Source organism: Diospyros lotus, chromosome 14 (assembly GCF_014633365.1).
Source record: "Diospyros lotus cultivar Yz01 chromosome 14, ASM1463336v1, whole genome shotgun sequence".
Taxonomy (NCBI): Eukaryota; Viridiplantae; Streptophyta; class Magnoliopsida; order Ericales; family Ebenaceae; genus Diospyros; species Diospyros lotus.
The window spans coordinates 17,986,141-18,002,145 of NC_068351.1; the positions used below are offsets into that span (position 1 = coordinate 17,986,141).

Sequence of the window (16,005 nt, forward strand, 5' to 3'; positions counted from 1 at the left end):
GTATAACGTTTTTACCATGGAAACTGTGTTTTAAAAGTTCATTACATCATTAGTCACCAATTAAACTGTTTTCTGCAATGGTAGTTGATACATCGGATACAAACCGCCCCAATCGGTTTGAATCGGTTAATACACATCGGTTATATAACCGATATTAATGACCCGATATGAACCGATATCCTTTGACCGATTTCCACTTACTGAGATTTCATCGGTGAACACACATCGGTTACGTTGCCGATGTTACCGATATCCGATATATCGTATTCATCAATATGTAATGGAATTATACCCAATATCATCGTGAACTAGTTGTTTATGCTTATAAGTTGTTCTCTGCCACGTATATATTAATTCCCCAGTAATTATATGCATGTGTTTGATGTGTGTTTTTTAACATGTAATTGTGTTATAACTTTGTAATACGTCAATTTTCTGCAGACAATCCACTCGAGAGGAACATTGCATTGCCATTGCATACCTTACCAGGTGGAAATACTCCTCCAGGTTTTCTAGGGTATGCAGTTAACATGATGATCCTCGGCTTGTAATCATACCTTCAAGTTATCCTCCATGAATGGTGACCGTCCTTCCTGGAATGTTCTCTAGCTTGATGGCATCTCCTTCAATGCAATTTGCTGCAGAAAGGCTTATCTAAGTCATGATGGATGTCAAGTTACCAGCAGTTACGTAACATGTATATTGCACACTATCGATCAATTTAAAAATATTGTATATGATTCTGAGATAATTTTGTATTACAACAGAAGTCAACATCAAACAATGCATGTGTTTACAAGAGCGAATGGCTATAAATGATTATTGCTTCAGATCAGTTGTAGACATAATGGGTAAATGCGTGATTATAATTGTTCTTGTATATTCACAACTTAATAAATAATGGGTGTATTCACAACTTAACCATGCACTACTTAACTACATTGGACTACGATGACACTATTACCCATGAAAATGTATTTCGTACAGAACATTTAATCAAATTGATGAAAAGAACACTAATGAGGAACACTATTCCTGCCCCCGCCCCCTCGAAACACAACCAAAGTTTTCACCGTGGTCTGACTGATTGACGATAATAGCCAGGTTTAATTGAACATTTAAACCCGATGTCCTCTACAGTAAACCCGGGATGCGAATGCCCCCGGTCATTGCCCTGAACCCGTCTTAGCAATTCGGGATACGGGAAAAATTTGGAACGGTACAAATACGAGTATTATTCGGTTTGATATATTTTAAATACAGTAACAAAAGTTTTCACCGTGGTCTGACCGAGTGACGATAATAGCCGGGTTTAATTGAACATTTAAACCCAATATCCTCTACAGTAAACCCGGGGTGCGAAAACACCCGATGTCCTCTAGCCGGGTTTAATTGTTAATTTGCTGCCAGTGAGGTGGCTGAATTTTTCAGCCAAATTTAAAAATATTCGTAAGTATAAAATACGTGAATTAATCCGTATGTTTGAAAATACGCAAATATAATACTTTTGATAAAAATCGGAATTCGCGAATAATACGCGAATAATTCGCGTATTTACTAACAAGGCCCTGAACCGCGCTGTGGTCAAGTTCCATTCGGGTGGACTGCCTTCCGGTCCTCATACCGCGACAATGCTCGTGAGTCAAATATTCCGGGTTTAATCGGCATATGAATCCCGCTAACGTTTATACCCGACAAAGTTCGGGGATTATTTCCTGATAACGCCCGGTTGTACATTCAATGGGGATAATAATTTCATAAAACCCGGTATCCGGGTGTACTCACCCGATGAAGGCCGGATCCGACGATCACCACACTCAACCATTTTACACAGCTATGTATATACAACAGACCTTTCAACATAACATATATATTACGTATCAGCATAATATACATATTACATGTGAGGAAAATACAAATACCAACTAGACTTAAATGTATATAGAAATACATATTAATTTTACTAATAACATATACACTTAACTATCAACTACACTGCTATGTCTATACAAAAACATCGCAAACTTCTGGCGGAGACTTGTCATATCACCCATGCTGTGATTGTTCACCCACTGGTCCTCGCTGTGCCGCAATATGTCCATAACGTACTTCATAACGTACACTCCGCAGGAGTGCCTATAGTAGACAAAAATCAAAAGCAGTTAAACATTCAATGTCAACAATATTAAATTGAATCCATAATAATTTAATTTAATGTAAATCACTCAAGTACCCGTTAGGTTGCTGCGGCACCGCCACCTTCCCCGGATCAAGAATCTCCAACGCCCATTTTTTGTAAGCAGGCGCATCTTTGGATAGATGCTCATAATATCCACTCTGCACCAGGAGAATGGGGAGGAGGCTGACCAATGCCTGCATGGCCGTCACCCTGGACTTCCTGCTATCTGTTGACTTGGCAAGGGAGTCATATACAACAACTTTCCCCTGCTTCAGGCAAATATTCGCAAGGACCCAGTGACCGTTATTTATACTGCATGGGAGCAACACCTGCATATAATATAACGTTAAATTTTGTAAGGCAGTAACTCCATAAATAAGATCAAATAACACATACGAATTCTACTGTCCACCACGGGCGTTCATCATCAGACTGGCCTTGGACAAAATTCAGCCAACTGTCTGGGACAATCGCATTACCAGGCACGAACCGCTTCCCGGCATATGTATTGTTCCAGTGCAATACCATAAGTACCTGGATGGAATATATGAGACAAAATATTTATCCAACAAATAAGTAATATAAGATTTATGTATAGCACTCACAAATAGTGATGACGACATCAGTGCGTAATTGGTGTCATATACACCACTAGACTGCGTCTTGATTATTCGTCGGAGGCAACACATATAACTGTCGATGTGAGCCGCCTCTACCCAGTTAGGCGATTCCGCTATGCATCGAAGGTCATTGGGTATTAGATGGACAATGTACCCTGTGTCCCGCCTACAACAACAACGAATTAAGAGTTAGACTGCGCATATGTAAATAGAAATTGCAAGAAAAAAATGCTTAAGCCTTTGAATACTCACGCAATCTCTTTATCCGACCGTATGTAATCACCGTAGCCCTCGGGGGGGTTAGGATTATCCTCATCGTGCGGGTCCAGGTGGCGAAGCGCTGCTTCAGCTGCTATCTGCATGACCACCTCGGCAACATCAGTGGGTGATAGATTTTGAGGGACTTCATCCCCGGTCCCCTCTAGCTGCAGGTGGTGTTCCGCAACATGAGCCGCATTATCCATCACACTGTCTGCCCCTCTGTCCGGTTGAGGAACAGGAACATCCTCCACTGTCCCAACAGATGTGGACTGCGGCACTGTATCCGCATCAATTGCATCGTCGGTCCTGTCCATCGCGACAGCATTCCTTACCCGCTTAAGTCTGGTGGGATCGGTGTATTATGCCCGACGACACTGTGATTGCGACTGTATAATCACTAACCCTTACAATAAGGTATTGCAGACTGAAATATAATATGAATTCAAAGTGAAGTTCGAGCATACTCTGCCTGTTGATGTCTGGTAATCCGCTTCATCGCCAACTGGAGGTGATGCTTGCCCCATTTCCAATTGCCTCAACCTCCACTCCACATGGCCCAACCTCCTATCAGTTAGCTTCATGCGTGAGCTTAGTAGACCGATTTCTCGGTCCAAACGTGTGCTCATCTCGCTGAGTTGACCGTTCATGGACTGCAACATCTCCACCGTCAGATTCAGCTTATCGGTTATCTGCAAAAGGCAATGCCAACAATTAGATGTGTATATATACAATATGAACAATTGATCATATATCAAATATACATGACATGAACAATTTTACTACCAATATCATACCTCTTGTTCGTGCTGTCCGCGGTGCGTATGTGTACGAGGAGCACCATCAGTCGCATCCGCCTCCTCCTCCTCTGGCACCTGGTCGGACCGGACCGCATCCTCCACATTATGGTCAATCCCTCCACCGCCTAATTTGTATACGTCCACACCAACCCAGAACATAGGGTTAAAGGACCTCCAAAGTCAGTGTCCCGCTCTGCATCGGTTGGCTCGATCGTCGCACTCGTACCCCGAACCTACGACATTATTTTATCATTTTTAACTTTACTAAAAATATTCAAAAAATTACTCAATTTAATTTGAGATTTGGAACATACATTCCTAAGGCCTTCTACGTAGTTGATTTTATGTGGCCTTCTTTTAGAGCACCACTTCCGACATCTGGGAATGGAGAACGGAACGGATAGTCTGATGGCCCACTTATTCTCCACCCATGGGAATGTTTCGATCAGCCACCACTGTATAAATCAAATAATTTAAAAAATAAGCCGATAAAACAATTGAAGTAAATGAAAAGTGCAGTTGGCAACCGATGTCACTATACTGAATTTTGTACCTGAAACGCCCAAACAAAACCGTAAATATTGACTTTCTTGCCAAGCTCCCCGCTCAGCTTGCCATCTACAGTGGCCATCCGGATGTAATGCAGGCTTTTACTGTAGATATACGTACCCCAAGGGAACGACTGAAATGCAGGTAAGTCCTCGGCCATAGTCCACAGAAAGTCCTCCACCGGTGCGCGTTCATCGTGGCCAAGCAACAAAATTGTCACAACAACAATATAACTTAGCTTGAGGACATCATCTGCAAGGAGATCATGTCTGGAATCAAGAGCTACTTTGATGTCGCGCCAATTCACCTCCCGTTGCTGTGGGAACAGCCGCGCGCGTAAACTGTCCGCCTGCAGCGGCCTCGCTTCAAATTGTTCTTTATGAATTACGCCAAATCGGAGTCCAGTTATTAGAATGAATTCTTGCTTCCCGTACCTATATGGCACACCCCCAAGCTCGAACCACATCTCATCGTCCCGGGCTCCGGGAAAGGTGACCTCCCTAACCAGGACTTCTCCAACCAATTGTGGTGCAGAATACTGATCGTGCAGAGGGATCTGAATAAAATGTCCCAGGGGCCCATCGGCGAATGTTTCCAAGAGGCGATAACGATCTAATGCCTCACGAACAATTGTAAGATGGTGCAGGCCACAGTGAGTTGTGAACCGCGTAGTCGGCGGGATTACCCGATTAGCGTGAACGTACGTAAATTTCAACATCTGGTAGGCATCCACCTGACAGTGATCGACCAAAATTTAAAAAGGGAAAACCTTTATGTTATCATAACAGGAAGGCGATATCTAATGGGGTACATGAACATGTTCTATTTAGCGGGCCTAAAGTAGTTTGTAAGCCCTAAAACGGGCTTAAATTGCATATTAAGCCCGTAAATGAAAAACGGTATAGCTTGTGTCCGGAGTGGCGATGAGGCACGGCGTCAATGGCGCCATGACGCCCGGTTGGCCTGAAATTACATTTTAAGCCCGGGAGCCACGATCGCGGGCTGCCCAACTTCATCGGGCTACAAGGAGGCAGACCGGCCATGAATGCAGACGGTCATTCATCGCCAATGGGTCTTCATCACGACGAAGTGTCGTCGGCAAGACAGTCGGTTCGCATTCCGTCCCTCATCGAGAAACATAGTCGGGCCATGATACGGATTCCGTTTAAGTCTAAGCGTCCGACAAATATAACACAAAAGAACAACATGACTCACCTCTTGACGGCGGTTAGGGTTCGGCGGTGACGTTCAACGCTAATGCGGAGGCTGCTCGCTTGTTCTGGGGCGGATGTGGGGTTTAGGTAGAGATAGCGAGTTGGGCTTAACGAAGACAATCACAGGGAGCGATCGGGTGAGTGAAAGGCAATCCGGGTTTAATTAGTACGGGTGTTTTAAATTTCAGGGGTAAAATAGAAGTACCAGGGATATACGTAACAATGTGCAATAAGTACTAATAATCAGGTATTAGTTGAATTAGGATTTTTTGTAGTTATGGGGAGCGGGGGGATCGTATTAAAGTAATAGGCATAAAATAAATAACCCCCAATTTGATGTTGCCTCTGAAGGATTCGTCGGTAAAATGAACAACCAAATTCAAAAGTATACCTATCGGGTTTATTCGGGCATTAAAGCTCGTCCTATCCGGTGAATTGATATTTGGGCCAACAAGGGATTTTATGCCCGTAAAATGAAGTTACGGGCTTTATACACATGTTAGGCGCAGTGGGGTAAATTTATTGAAAACACTAAATATACTTTCCTCCGAATGTGAAAGGGTTTGCCATTTTATATAAAGACGGTTCAAATACAATGTATAATCCTTATTGAATACAACATTTAAAATTTCTTTATCTTTGAATATTTGAGGTTCCAATGACCTAAAATATATTCAAATTCAGTAAAAAAAATTCCGTCTCTTCCTCGTACGTTTGGGAGCTTCTTTCTCTTTCTCTATATGGGCAACTTCTTTATCTTTGAATAATTTGCCAGCCCTTTGGGCTGCATAATCCTTTGCATCCATGACTGCAAAAGAATAGAGCTCCACAGCCATTTCTTTTCTGAAATGTGCAGCTCGTTCCTGGGTCATCTCTTGTATTGAGATACCATTGGCTAGGAATTCCATCCATTTGAGCACAAAAATCCCACAATCACCACCCCTGTCAATTGTAACACCAAAAACAATCACCTTCCATTAATAGGACTAACACCAAAAACACTAACTACAAATTTTTATAAAATAACATATACTAACCCGGTTTGCTGCGGACCTTCTTCAACACAAAACCTCCACTTGTCAGTCAAAATAGTATCGGGTTTAAATATGGGGTATTTGCAACTTATTAGGAGTTTGGGAATCATATCTACCATATACTGGAACTTATTTTCATAGTCTACAGGTTTGGTTGAGGTGATAACACGAACAATCTGAGATTGCAGTTCTATCCTTACCAAAACCTAATGTGTATCATCTATATTTGCGGGGCATAGCATGCTCTCCACGTTCAAAAATCCGTTGGAAGCAAGTGCATCTCCCCAAAACATTTGCACAGGTAAATCTGGTTCTCCGAAAGGCACCCAACTGCCTTTCTGAAATTCGAACCACGAAGCTTTCAATGATTGCTGTATGGGGCCAAAATGACAGTGTTCATAATGTTAAACACAGTTAATTCCACGAAATAATTTACAGATATATTCATTGCGTCGGAACTTACAGCAAATGTGCTTGGCACCAATGATAATTTATCATTGGTTGTCCGTGATTCTTTCATTCTTTTATTAATCATGTATACGTAGCTATCAATGTGCTGCAAAGATTAAAAGAAACTTGAATAAGAATTATTAAATTAATAATGCAATTGGAAATTGATGCATCAAATTGAAAAATATCGGTTCGCTATATCGAGTAACACCCGATATACAAAACCGATGGATAGAATGAATAAAATATGCCAAGCAATCAATAATGTGCCGATATAGAATGAATAATAATAATATGTCGGTTATCTATAGCGGATATTAGCCGATATCATGCGTACGTAGCAATGAATAATGTGCCGTTTTGATTTTAAATATGAAATCAAAACTTACATACGCAACCGAGTAAGACCCGATATACGGATCCGATATGATATTTTTAAATACTTACATCAGATAGGAGCCAACTGTCCGGTGTGGACAGTATCTCAAAAAACGCCTTGTCCATATCACAGCAGCTAGCTCTTATAATGGTTGGAATTTTTAAGAAATTTTGGTACTCCCGATGCCAATCCCCGTTAGGAGGACCTTGCAGATTCAGCTTCGGAAGGGCGGATATGAATGTTTGAACTCCGTCGCCCTTATTTTCACCGGGTGCCTTCATTATTGATTCAATGAATGTATTTCTTTGCTTGCCCCGTTCTGTTCGTCTCCTTTTGAATGTCTCCTTAACAGGAGTTATAGCTTGTATTAATTCTAATGACATATTTGTTGAGTCGGAGGCCTTTGTCTCCTCTTTCACCTCAACTTCCCCATCCTTGTTCGCCTCGTCTGTGCGTCTCCTATTGAATATTTCATTAACAGGAGTTATAGCTTGTGTTAATTCTAATGACATATTTGTTGAGTCGGAGGCCTTTGTCTCCTCCTTCACCTCAACCTCCCCATCCTTGTCCGCCTTGGCATCAATCATCTCTGCCAGCCTCTTCACCTCGCCGTCCTTCGGATCCTCCATCATATCCACCTCCCCATCCTTATCATCCGCCCTCTCCACCGCCCCCTCATTATCCTCCGTCCTCTCCGCCTCCCCCTTATCCTCCATCCTCTCACCCTCGTCCCCCATCCTCTCCCCCTGGATATCGTCATGGTTCTCATATATCCTATCAACCTCACCCTCCTTAACCTCCACCTTATCCCCCTCGTCATCCTTCAGCTCATGCTTATCCTAGGTGACTGTTGATTTGATTGAAAATTGATGTAAGATTAAATTAAGCATACGCTTTATGTCACCCAACTCGTTTCTCAATTCCCTCCTAACTTCCCTTCTCACAACTTCCCCAATTTCTATCTTTAAACCTTGAAGATAGTTCTTGACAGTCCTCTGTTTCTGTGGGTATTCACGCTTACCCCCGGCTTGGTTTAATGACTCCATCTCCACAACATTTTCACCTCTTCCTTCACCTCCAACTTCCTTTTCTTCGTCTGCTTCTTCTTCATCCTCTGATTCTTCTTCTTCTACAAAAACGCATTGTGAGTTCTTGTAATAATGTTCACCCATCTCCTCCTCGGTTGGCACAATAGGGGTAACATACCCTTTATTCTTCTCATCGAAAATTCCCAACTTCGAAATCTGGTCTTGGGTGAATTTTGAATCATAAAGTCTCCATTTATTTATTCTTGGAGATTGACGGCCTTCTTGATTTCTTTCCACAAGTTGGAGGTCAACCAAATGTGGCATTACCTCAAACATAAATATCTGCATAAAGAAACAAAGTATATATTAGATGCCTTATAATGTTTTATATTATACATATCAGCTGTGCATATCGGTTCATTGAAACCATGTCGGTTAAATTAATCGGCTGTACCGAAGTGATAAAACCGATATACTTCGCAATGAAGACCGATATATAGTAACGGATGCAATTATTTAAAAATATACCTGTAATGTAATTGGGAAACCTCCCATGTCATATGTCTTCATCTTCTGCTGCTTCTGATTGAACGCATTTAGAATGTGATTTCTGGCACCATCTGTCGTACAAATAAAGGATTCGTTTGCCCAAGGGAAACTGTTGGCCTCTTCCCAATGGGAGGCCAGGTGAAAATATATCATATCCACCTTCTTCGAACGAGACTTGGAATTGATTTCATTGATGATCATGAGATATGACAAAGAGAGAAGATCTTCATCAGAACATTTAACCTTGCCGCTAGCAATGTCCTTCCTGAATAACTCTCTCAACCTTACACCTGAAACACCTTTCTTCGGGGTACAGTCAGGGAAGAACTTGGTAAACAGTTTAGGAGTTCCCACCACTTTGATTTTCCTCTTTGCTGATTCGATGTTGCCAAACTTCAACCCTGTTATTAGAGCAAACTCCTCCCTGCCAAATTTTACATCTTTCCCACATATTCTGAAGCATAGGGAGCCTACCTCGTCATTGTCTTCCCTCGTCAATAGTCTTAACAGTAGACTGTGGACTAATTGATTGCTCCATGTGAGTCCATCCAAATCGTATACTAGGTGGCCGAAAGCAGAATTCTTAAACTGTTCCTCTAGTTCAGGCTTCTTCTTCAGTGCCTTCCTAATTAACTCAACAGTGGCATCAAAATGATCGAGTCTAGTTATTCTGGCGTTGAAAAACTTATTGATCTCCAATTTAACATCAACTATCTGTAGCAAATAGAGAAAACAATAATAATTTAAAAAACATATAGGATGTTAAAGAAAACATGCCGGTTAAAACCGAAATGTTAACAAATCAGCATTTCACGGTAGGCCCATGTCGACATACGTCGGTGGAGTATTTCAAAACATGACAAAACAAAGGAATATTGTTCTAACCTTCTTTCTGGTCTTAATCTGGCTCATGTGAATGGCCTTCTTCTCCGCCTTCTCGGTTGTGTTCTTATCAAACGACGCATGTGAGCGAGCCATTTTCAGTAATACGGACCTGGGACAGTAATGAGGGAATCGCAACGAGAATACAGAGCAGTTAGATACACAAAAACGAACGAAACCAACATGGAAAAGGGAAGGGAAGAAATTCAAAGTACATGTGCTGGGCGGGAAAGTCATTGTTGTCCAAAGGATAAAAAGTCAAATCGGTGCAGACATTAGGAACTGTAAAGTAAAGATTTGAAGCGAGAAAACAACATCAATATAAAACAGGTATCATTGCATTATTAAGATATAACACCAAATTTGGTTTGTTTAAAGTAGATAGGAAAAACATATCGGTTATAACCGATATTACATACCATAAACTATTCCGGTTAAACAAAGTATCGGATATAAGACCGATATAACATGAGCGATCGCTAACATTTACATGTGTTGCGCAGGAAGGGCATTGTTGTCCGAAGGATGAAATGTCATATCGAGGCATACATTGGGAACTGCAAAATAAATATTTTAAACAGAAAACGCGACTAATTGCATTATGAATAGTATGTTTCCGCGATAAGATAGTGGTTATTTCCAGTTTGGTTGCACAACATTTAGTTTGTTTCAAGGATATGGGGGAAACTTATTGGCCATAAACTGCTGTCCTGATACGTTATATGGGTTCTCGATTACAGCCATATAACATAACCAAAAGGCGGGCAACCGAACCCCCGCAAATAACGGTAAATGATTGGCCGAGGTTTACACGACGTATTCAAACCAGTTAGGGAAGTGTAAGGAATTGAGGCAGGTTATGTCGGTTGTATCTGTCGTAATTTGGATCGGTGAAAAGATATTTCAAACGCATCGGTGTATACATATCGGTTAATTCAAAAACAATGTTGGAGGCATTAAGAGGACTCTGAAGCAGATTTCGGTTTCATATATCGATCCATCGTACATGTTAGTATCGGTGCGAATATCAAATATGGTTTCGGTTGCCTTTAATATGTAAGCAAACGTATAAACAGTCCTCATTGCATTATTAATAGTAAATTTAACCGATAAGACATTCGTTATATTTGAGGTTGCACCGGTGTCGGCCAACCGAACCGTCGCACAAAGTATGGTTGTGTATCCCATACGTTTGACCGATATAGTGGATTAAATGAGCTAGTATCGGATACGTTTTTAGATAGGATAAAAACCAATATTATTTTTAGCAGTGAATAAACGTAATCGACTTCCTTTTTAACAAATTGTTTCTTGTTTTCATGGCGGTTCAATTCGATACAATTTGCATGTGGTAGGCGAGATCATAATATGGGTGTATACATATCGGTTTAATTTATTGTAATCGTGTTTTCATGTCGGTTCCAAACTGATATATTATATTATATATATTCGTATTTTAATTCCATACCAGAGAAATATATAATCGACAATGACAAGAGAAATAACAAAGAAGAGAAAGGACAAAATGACAGGGAAACAAGAACATTTACATTTACATTATTGTAATCAACTAATGAATTTACAATCATTTCATACATGTTCTAAAAATGGAGCAGGCATCGAATATAACCGAATACATATCGGTATTGGACAGAGGATGCAATACATAAAATTTAAACCGATATCAATTAACCGACGTATCCGTACCCAACCGATTATAGTACAGCACCAGCAGACGATATTGCCAACTTCACTTGCCAACCGGATGCAGGAAAATCTGAGCGTGCTGAACTAAACAACTTAGCATCTTATCTGTATATCGGTACTGTTGTATCGGTTTCCAGCTTCATCTCTCTATGTCTCTGCACTGATATTACTTCCCAATCCGACATAACCTGGGTCATTTCCTTACACTTCCCTTGAGTGTCTACTCCCTCAGAGAACCCTGACTGAATATCCTCGACCACATGGGTCAATTCCCTCAATTGCCTAACTGGTTTGAATACGTCGTGTGATCCTCCAACGACGTATTCAAACCAGTTAGGCAACTGAGGGAATTGACCCATGTGGTCGAGGATATTCAGTCAAGGTGTAAGGTTATATCGGTTGTTTGTTAAGGTCAGCAGTACATTGGCTACATACCTGGAATATGAACTAGCAATAGGACGCGGGGCAATCCAAAATGTGAGCACCCCAAGGAAAGTGACATCTACTGCTGGCCTTGGTATGGGATTCTTACAAATGTTGAGAATGCAAAGCGTGCAAACCAAGAGAAGTGCAAAACATAATGCAAACCCACTGATCAATGGGTTTGCCTTTGTTTTGCACTTCTCTTGCATGACCCTCGCATGCTGCTGCTGCTGGTGCTTTCTGAATCCAATCTATCAGTATATATATATAGGGTGGTGGGAGTAGTGGGTGGAATAAATGAGCTATCAAAGAAGGGATACCAACAGTCGGCGAACCGAACGGTGTAATAAATGAGCTAGTAAAGAAGGGATACCAAAAGTCGGGCAACGGAACGGTGGGTGCCGTACATAAATTATATATGCGGTTCACATAAAATCATCAGTAAAACGGGTCTTGGGCATTAGGTTAAACTTCACAAAGAGAACGTATTTCAATATTAAAAAAATAGACTACCAAAATCAAAAACTGAAAATTGAATAAATAAGGCCAATTAGCACCAAAAGCCAAAACGTTTTCTGGTTATTGCGATATCCAATCCGATCGGACAATTCACACTTCACACTAACGCGGACCTTGTATATGATATTTTACTCTTGAGTAATAAAATGGTTTTGATAATGACTATACGAAAATCAATATATGAAAATCAATCTATATGGATTTTGTGAATGAGAAAATGAATTTTTAGTATATAAGCTTTGAAGCAAGATATGAAAACTTATAGAAGAAATATTGAGTATGGTTGAGAGTGATTTGAAGAACTTGCTTGTTGAGAGTGATTTGTTTCAAAATCATACTTTTGATAATCTCAACTTGCTTTAAAGATAATCAAAATGAGTTTTTAAAGAATCGAATAAGGTTGTATTGAAAATTCAAGTTTTTCTATAGAATAGTCGACTATCAGGATCATTCTGTTGACTATGCTTCAAAATAGTCGACTATTTTTTATGTTCTGTCGACTATTTAAGCATCTGTCGACTATTTTAGCATCTGTCGACTATCGAGTAAAAATAGTCGACTATGCCTTTTGATCTGTCGACTATTTTTGTTCATGAAATTCAAAAATTTCTTCACATTTCAGCAACTGTCGACTATTCAAGTATGTCTGTCGACTATTGGATTTTTGTATTAAAAATAGTCGACTATCAGTATATGTCTGTCGACTATTCTTAGTTTTACTTGTAAAAATAGTTGACTAATCTTTTCTTCTGTCGACTATTATGTTTCACAGATTTTATAACGGCTAGTTTTTCAACTCCAACGGTCACAAAAACGGCTAGTTTCTTCTTCAATCCTTATGGATGCTTATATATACAACTCATGGATGATCAAGGAGAGGCTAATGGACTGAAATGAGATGATCTAGCAATTGCAAACAATTTTATTCGAGCTTACAGTGTTTGGGCTTTCATTGTTTTATTTTTCTCTCCAAGGCTTTGCTGTTCTATCATTGTAAATTTATTGTTAAGCCTTGTTTTTCATTGTGAGAGAACTTGTAACTAAGAGTGTTAACTCTTAGCTTATCTCTTTCATTTGTATTGTTTCTATTTTCCTAGCTTGTGTAGCTAGAGGGCCCATTAAATTGGGAGGTTGTATTTCCTAGCTTGTGTAGCTAAAGGGCCTACTTGTGTAAGTAGGAGGTTTTAGTGAATTGGTTTAAAATCCTTAATGGGAGCTAAGGTAGTGGATTAGGCTTGGTTTAAGCCGAACCACTATAAATCCTTTGTGTCTTTTATTCTTCTTGCTTTACATTTGTCATTTCATATGTTCTATATTTTAAATCACTAAAACCTCAATTGGGTTAAAAAGTTTTTCAAGTTTTATCAAGATTTTTTTAAATATCCAATTCACCCCCCCTCTTGGTGTGTGCCATAGCATCTCCCGTTCTAACAGTATAGTCCAATCGGACACATTTATATATAAGAATAGTCCGGTCTCTTCATGTGCAGTCCTTGTTTTGTTGCACAGTAAATATGGCTCCCATTTAAATAGGCAACGTAGCGTGCCACCTGTTAAAAGGAACACGCCCGGGGAATCGATTTAGAGAGCAGGCCAAAATTGCAAGTAATTTCATAAAATCGGTACTTGTTGCCAAAATTGAAACGATTGGATATAAACGAAAAAACCGTTCACCGTTTGTATTTTTTGTGCTAATTGGCCGAATTAAAAAGAAAATATTACAATTATTATTAGTAATCCATCGGCCTTGATGTGGTCCGCCGGACTATATCGTGGTATTAAGTCCGATAGATGGAGTATGAATATTCATTCGGATTTTATCAGGGAATCAAGTCCGATCATATATTCCTGAAACGATTTTAGATGGAAGCGATATCCTAATTTGATTCGATATTGTTTCATTAATGGAAGCGGTCCATACCATAATAAAGTCCGATAGGATCAAAATCTCCTCCCGAACATACATAACGTGATATCGGTTATAACGTAACGGGTACCGATTGGACTAACCAGGTGTATATGATCAGTCGAACCCTTTCATTTGCATCTCTTCGCTTCACATTCTGTCTTTATTATAATTGCGTTGCCTGACCGCCTTTTCCTCTATTAGATCGTTATTCCCAATTTGGTTCTTGTTCTTATTCCATATTACTGATACGATGGCTAGCTCAATCGAGAAGCAATCGAAGGCGGCCAAGAGCAAGAGCGCGAAGAAGACGGTTCATCAGGTTTGATTTTGGACTATTTTCTTTGTCTGCTGATGTTTTGACGAGATTGGCAGCGAATAATTTGATATGAATACATACCACTGAGTTCGGGTTTGAGAAGATGAACTGAATCCAGAAAATATATGTTATAAACCGACGTATTTATAATATTAGCGGATGTGTTAGCATTTATCTCTCGCTAGATGAAGAAGGGGCAACGGTTTATGGCCATCATGTTCGGCGAAGATATGTTATAAACTGACGTACATAATACAGGCTGATAGGTTAACATACATCGGCGGCATATATATACACCACCGATATGGGGTTTAACGATGGTTAGGGTTTAGCGTTTACTCCGTATGGATATGGGGTAACCGATATCGCTTATATTATATACTTGATCGGTTCCTTGTAACCGATAAAGATTGTATTGTTTAACTTAATATTGTTTTTTTATTTTTTTGTACAGAGGTTAGATGCTGATAACTTGGAAATCAATGAGTTTTTCCACGCTCGGATTACTAAACTTGATCATTTTAAGGATATTGTTGAAGGCATTAGGGCGACACTGAGGCATAAGCCTGACCTTGAGGAATAGTTTAAGGCATCTTGTTTTGGACAGCTCGTATATGGAGTACAGGGACTAACATGGAGCATTCAGTTAGTCCACAGTCTACTGTTAAGGCTGCTGAAGATAGCAGACAACGACGAGGAAGGCTCCTTGTGCTTCAGAATATGTGGGAATGATGTAAAATTTGGGAGGGAGGAGTTTGCTTTGATCATGGGGTTGAAGTTTGGAAACATCGAAGCATCAAATCGAAAAATCAATGTGGAGGGGAGTCCTGCACTATTTGCCAAATTCTTCCCCGACTGTAACAAAAAGAAAGGGGTTTCAGGGGCCAAGTTAAGACAGATTTATATGCGGGATATTGCTAGTGGTAAGGAGCAGTGTTCTGATGAAGATCGTCTCTCTATGTCATATCTGATGATTATAAATGAAATCAATTCCAAGTCCCATGGCGCAAAGGTGGATATCAGATATTTTCACCTGGCCTCTAATTGGCCAGAGGTTAACAGGTTCCCCTGGGCAAACGACTCCTTCATCTCTACGACAGATAGTGCCAGACGAGGCATCTTGAATGCGTTCAGACAGAAGAACGATAACAAGACATACGACATTGGAGGTTTCCCAATTTCCTTACAG

At 40.2% G+C, this 16,005-nt stretch overlaps 2 protein-coding genes across 3 annotated transcripts; both read right to left on the reverse strand.

Annotated features, from left to right (window-relative positions):
* Window positions 1-1,913: 1,913 nt before the first annotated feature.
* On the reverse strand, window positions 1,914-7,130 carry LOC127790513 (uncharacterized). 2 transcript variants are annotated; one of them, XM_052320057.1, is made up of 9 exons: window positions 4,411-7,130; window positions 4,172-4,312; window positions 3,855-4,090; window positions 3,525-3,749; window positions 3,052-3,434; window positions 2,785-2,965; window positions 2,576-2,713; window positions 2,234-2,508; window positions 1,914-2,136 (listed from the first exon to the last, which is right to left on the reverse strand). In XM_052320057.1, the coding sequence occupies exons 5-9, from the start codon at window positions 3,372-3,374 to the stop codon at window positions 1,980-1,982; spliced, it is 1,074 nt and encodes a 357-aa protein (XP_052176017.1). In that variant the 5' UTR covers window positions 3,375-3,434; window positions 3,525-3,749; window positions 3,855-4,090; window positions 4,172-4,312; window positions 4,411-7,130; the 3' UTR covers window positions 1,914-1,979. The 2 variants fall into 2 exon arrangements, with proteins under 2 accessions (XP_052176017.1, XP_052176016.1); XM_052320056.1 differs by having other exon boundaries at window positions 3,855-4,312.
* Window positions 7,131-8,322: 1,192 nt separating this feature from the next.
* On the reverse strand, window positions 8,323-12,008 carry LOC127790924 (uncharacterized). The gene is made up of 5 exons (XM_052320655.1): window positions 11,855-12,008; window positions 10,158-10,224; window positions 9,946-10,054; window positions 9,040-9,774; window positions 8,323-8,853 (listed from the first exon to the last, which is right to left on the reverse strand). The coding sequence occupies exons 1-5, from the start codon at window positions 12,006-12,008 to the stop codon at window positions 8,323-8,325; spliced, it is 1,596 nt and encodes a 531-aa protein (XP_052176615.1).
* Window positions 12,009-16,005: the final 3,997 nt, after the last annotated feature.

What these genes read in the sequence shown, in the direction of transcription:
- LOC127790513 (XM_052320057.1), bottom strand. Translation starts at nt 3,374, where the DNA reads ATGGACAGGACCGACGATGCAATTGATGCGGATACAGTGCCGCAGTCC. An exon ending in TGATGTCGTCATCACTATTT is followed by an intron (nt 2,714 to 2,784) that starts GTGAGTGCTATA and finishes TATTCCATCCAG; the next exon opens with GTACTTATGGTATTGCACTG. An exon ending in CGTGGTGGACAGTAGAATTC is followed by an intron (nt 2,509 to 2,575) that starts GTATGTGTTATT and finishes TATTATATGCAG; the next exon opens with GTGTTGCTCCCATGCAGTAT.
- LOC127790924 (XM_052320655.1), bottom strand. Translation starts at nt 12,008, where the DNA reads ATGGGTCAATTCCCTCAGTTGCCTAACTGGTTTGAATACGTCGTTGGA. An exon ending in AGATTAAGACCAGAAAGAAG is followed by an intron (nt 9,775 to 9,945) that starts GTTAGAACAATA and finishes TATTTGCTACAG; the next exon opens with ATAGTTGATGTTAAATTGGA. An exon ending in GTTTCCCAATTACATTACAG is followed by an intron (nt 8,854 to 9,039) that starts GTATATTTTTAA and finishes TTCTTTATGCAG; the next exon opens with ATATTTATGTTTGAGGTAAT.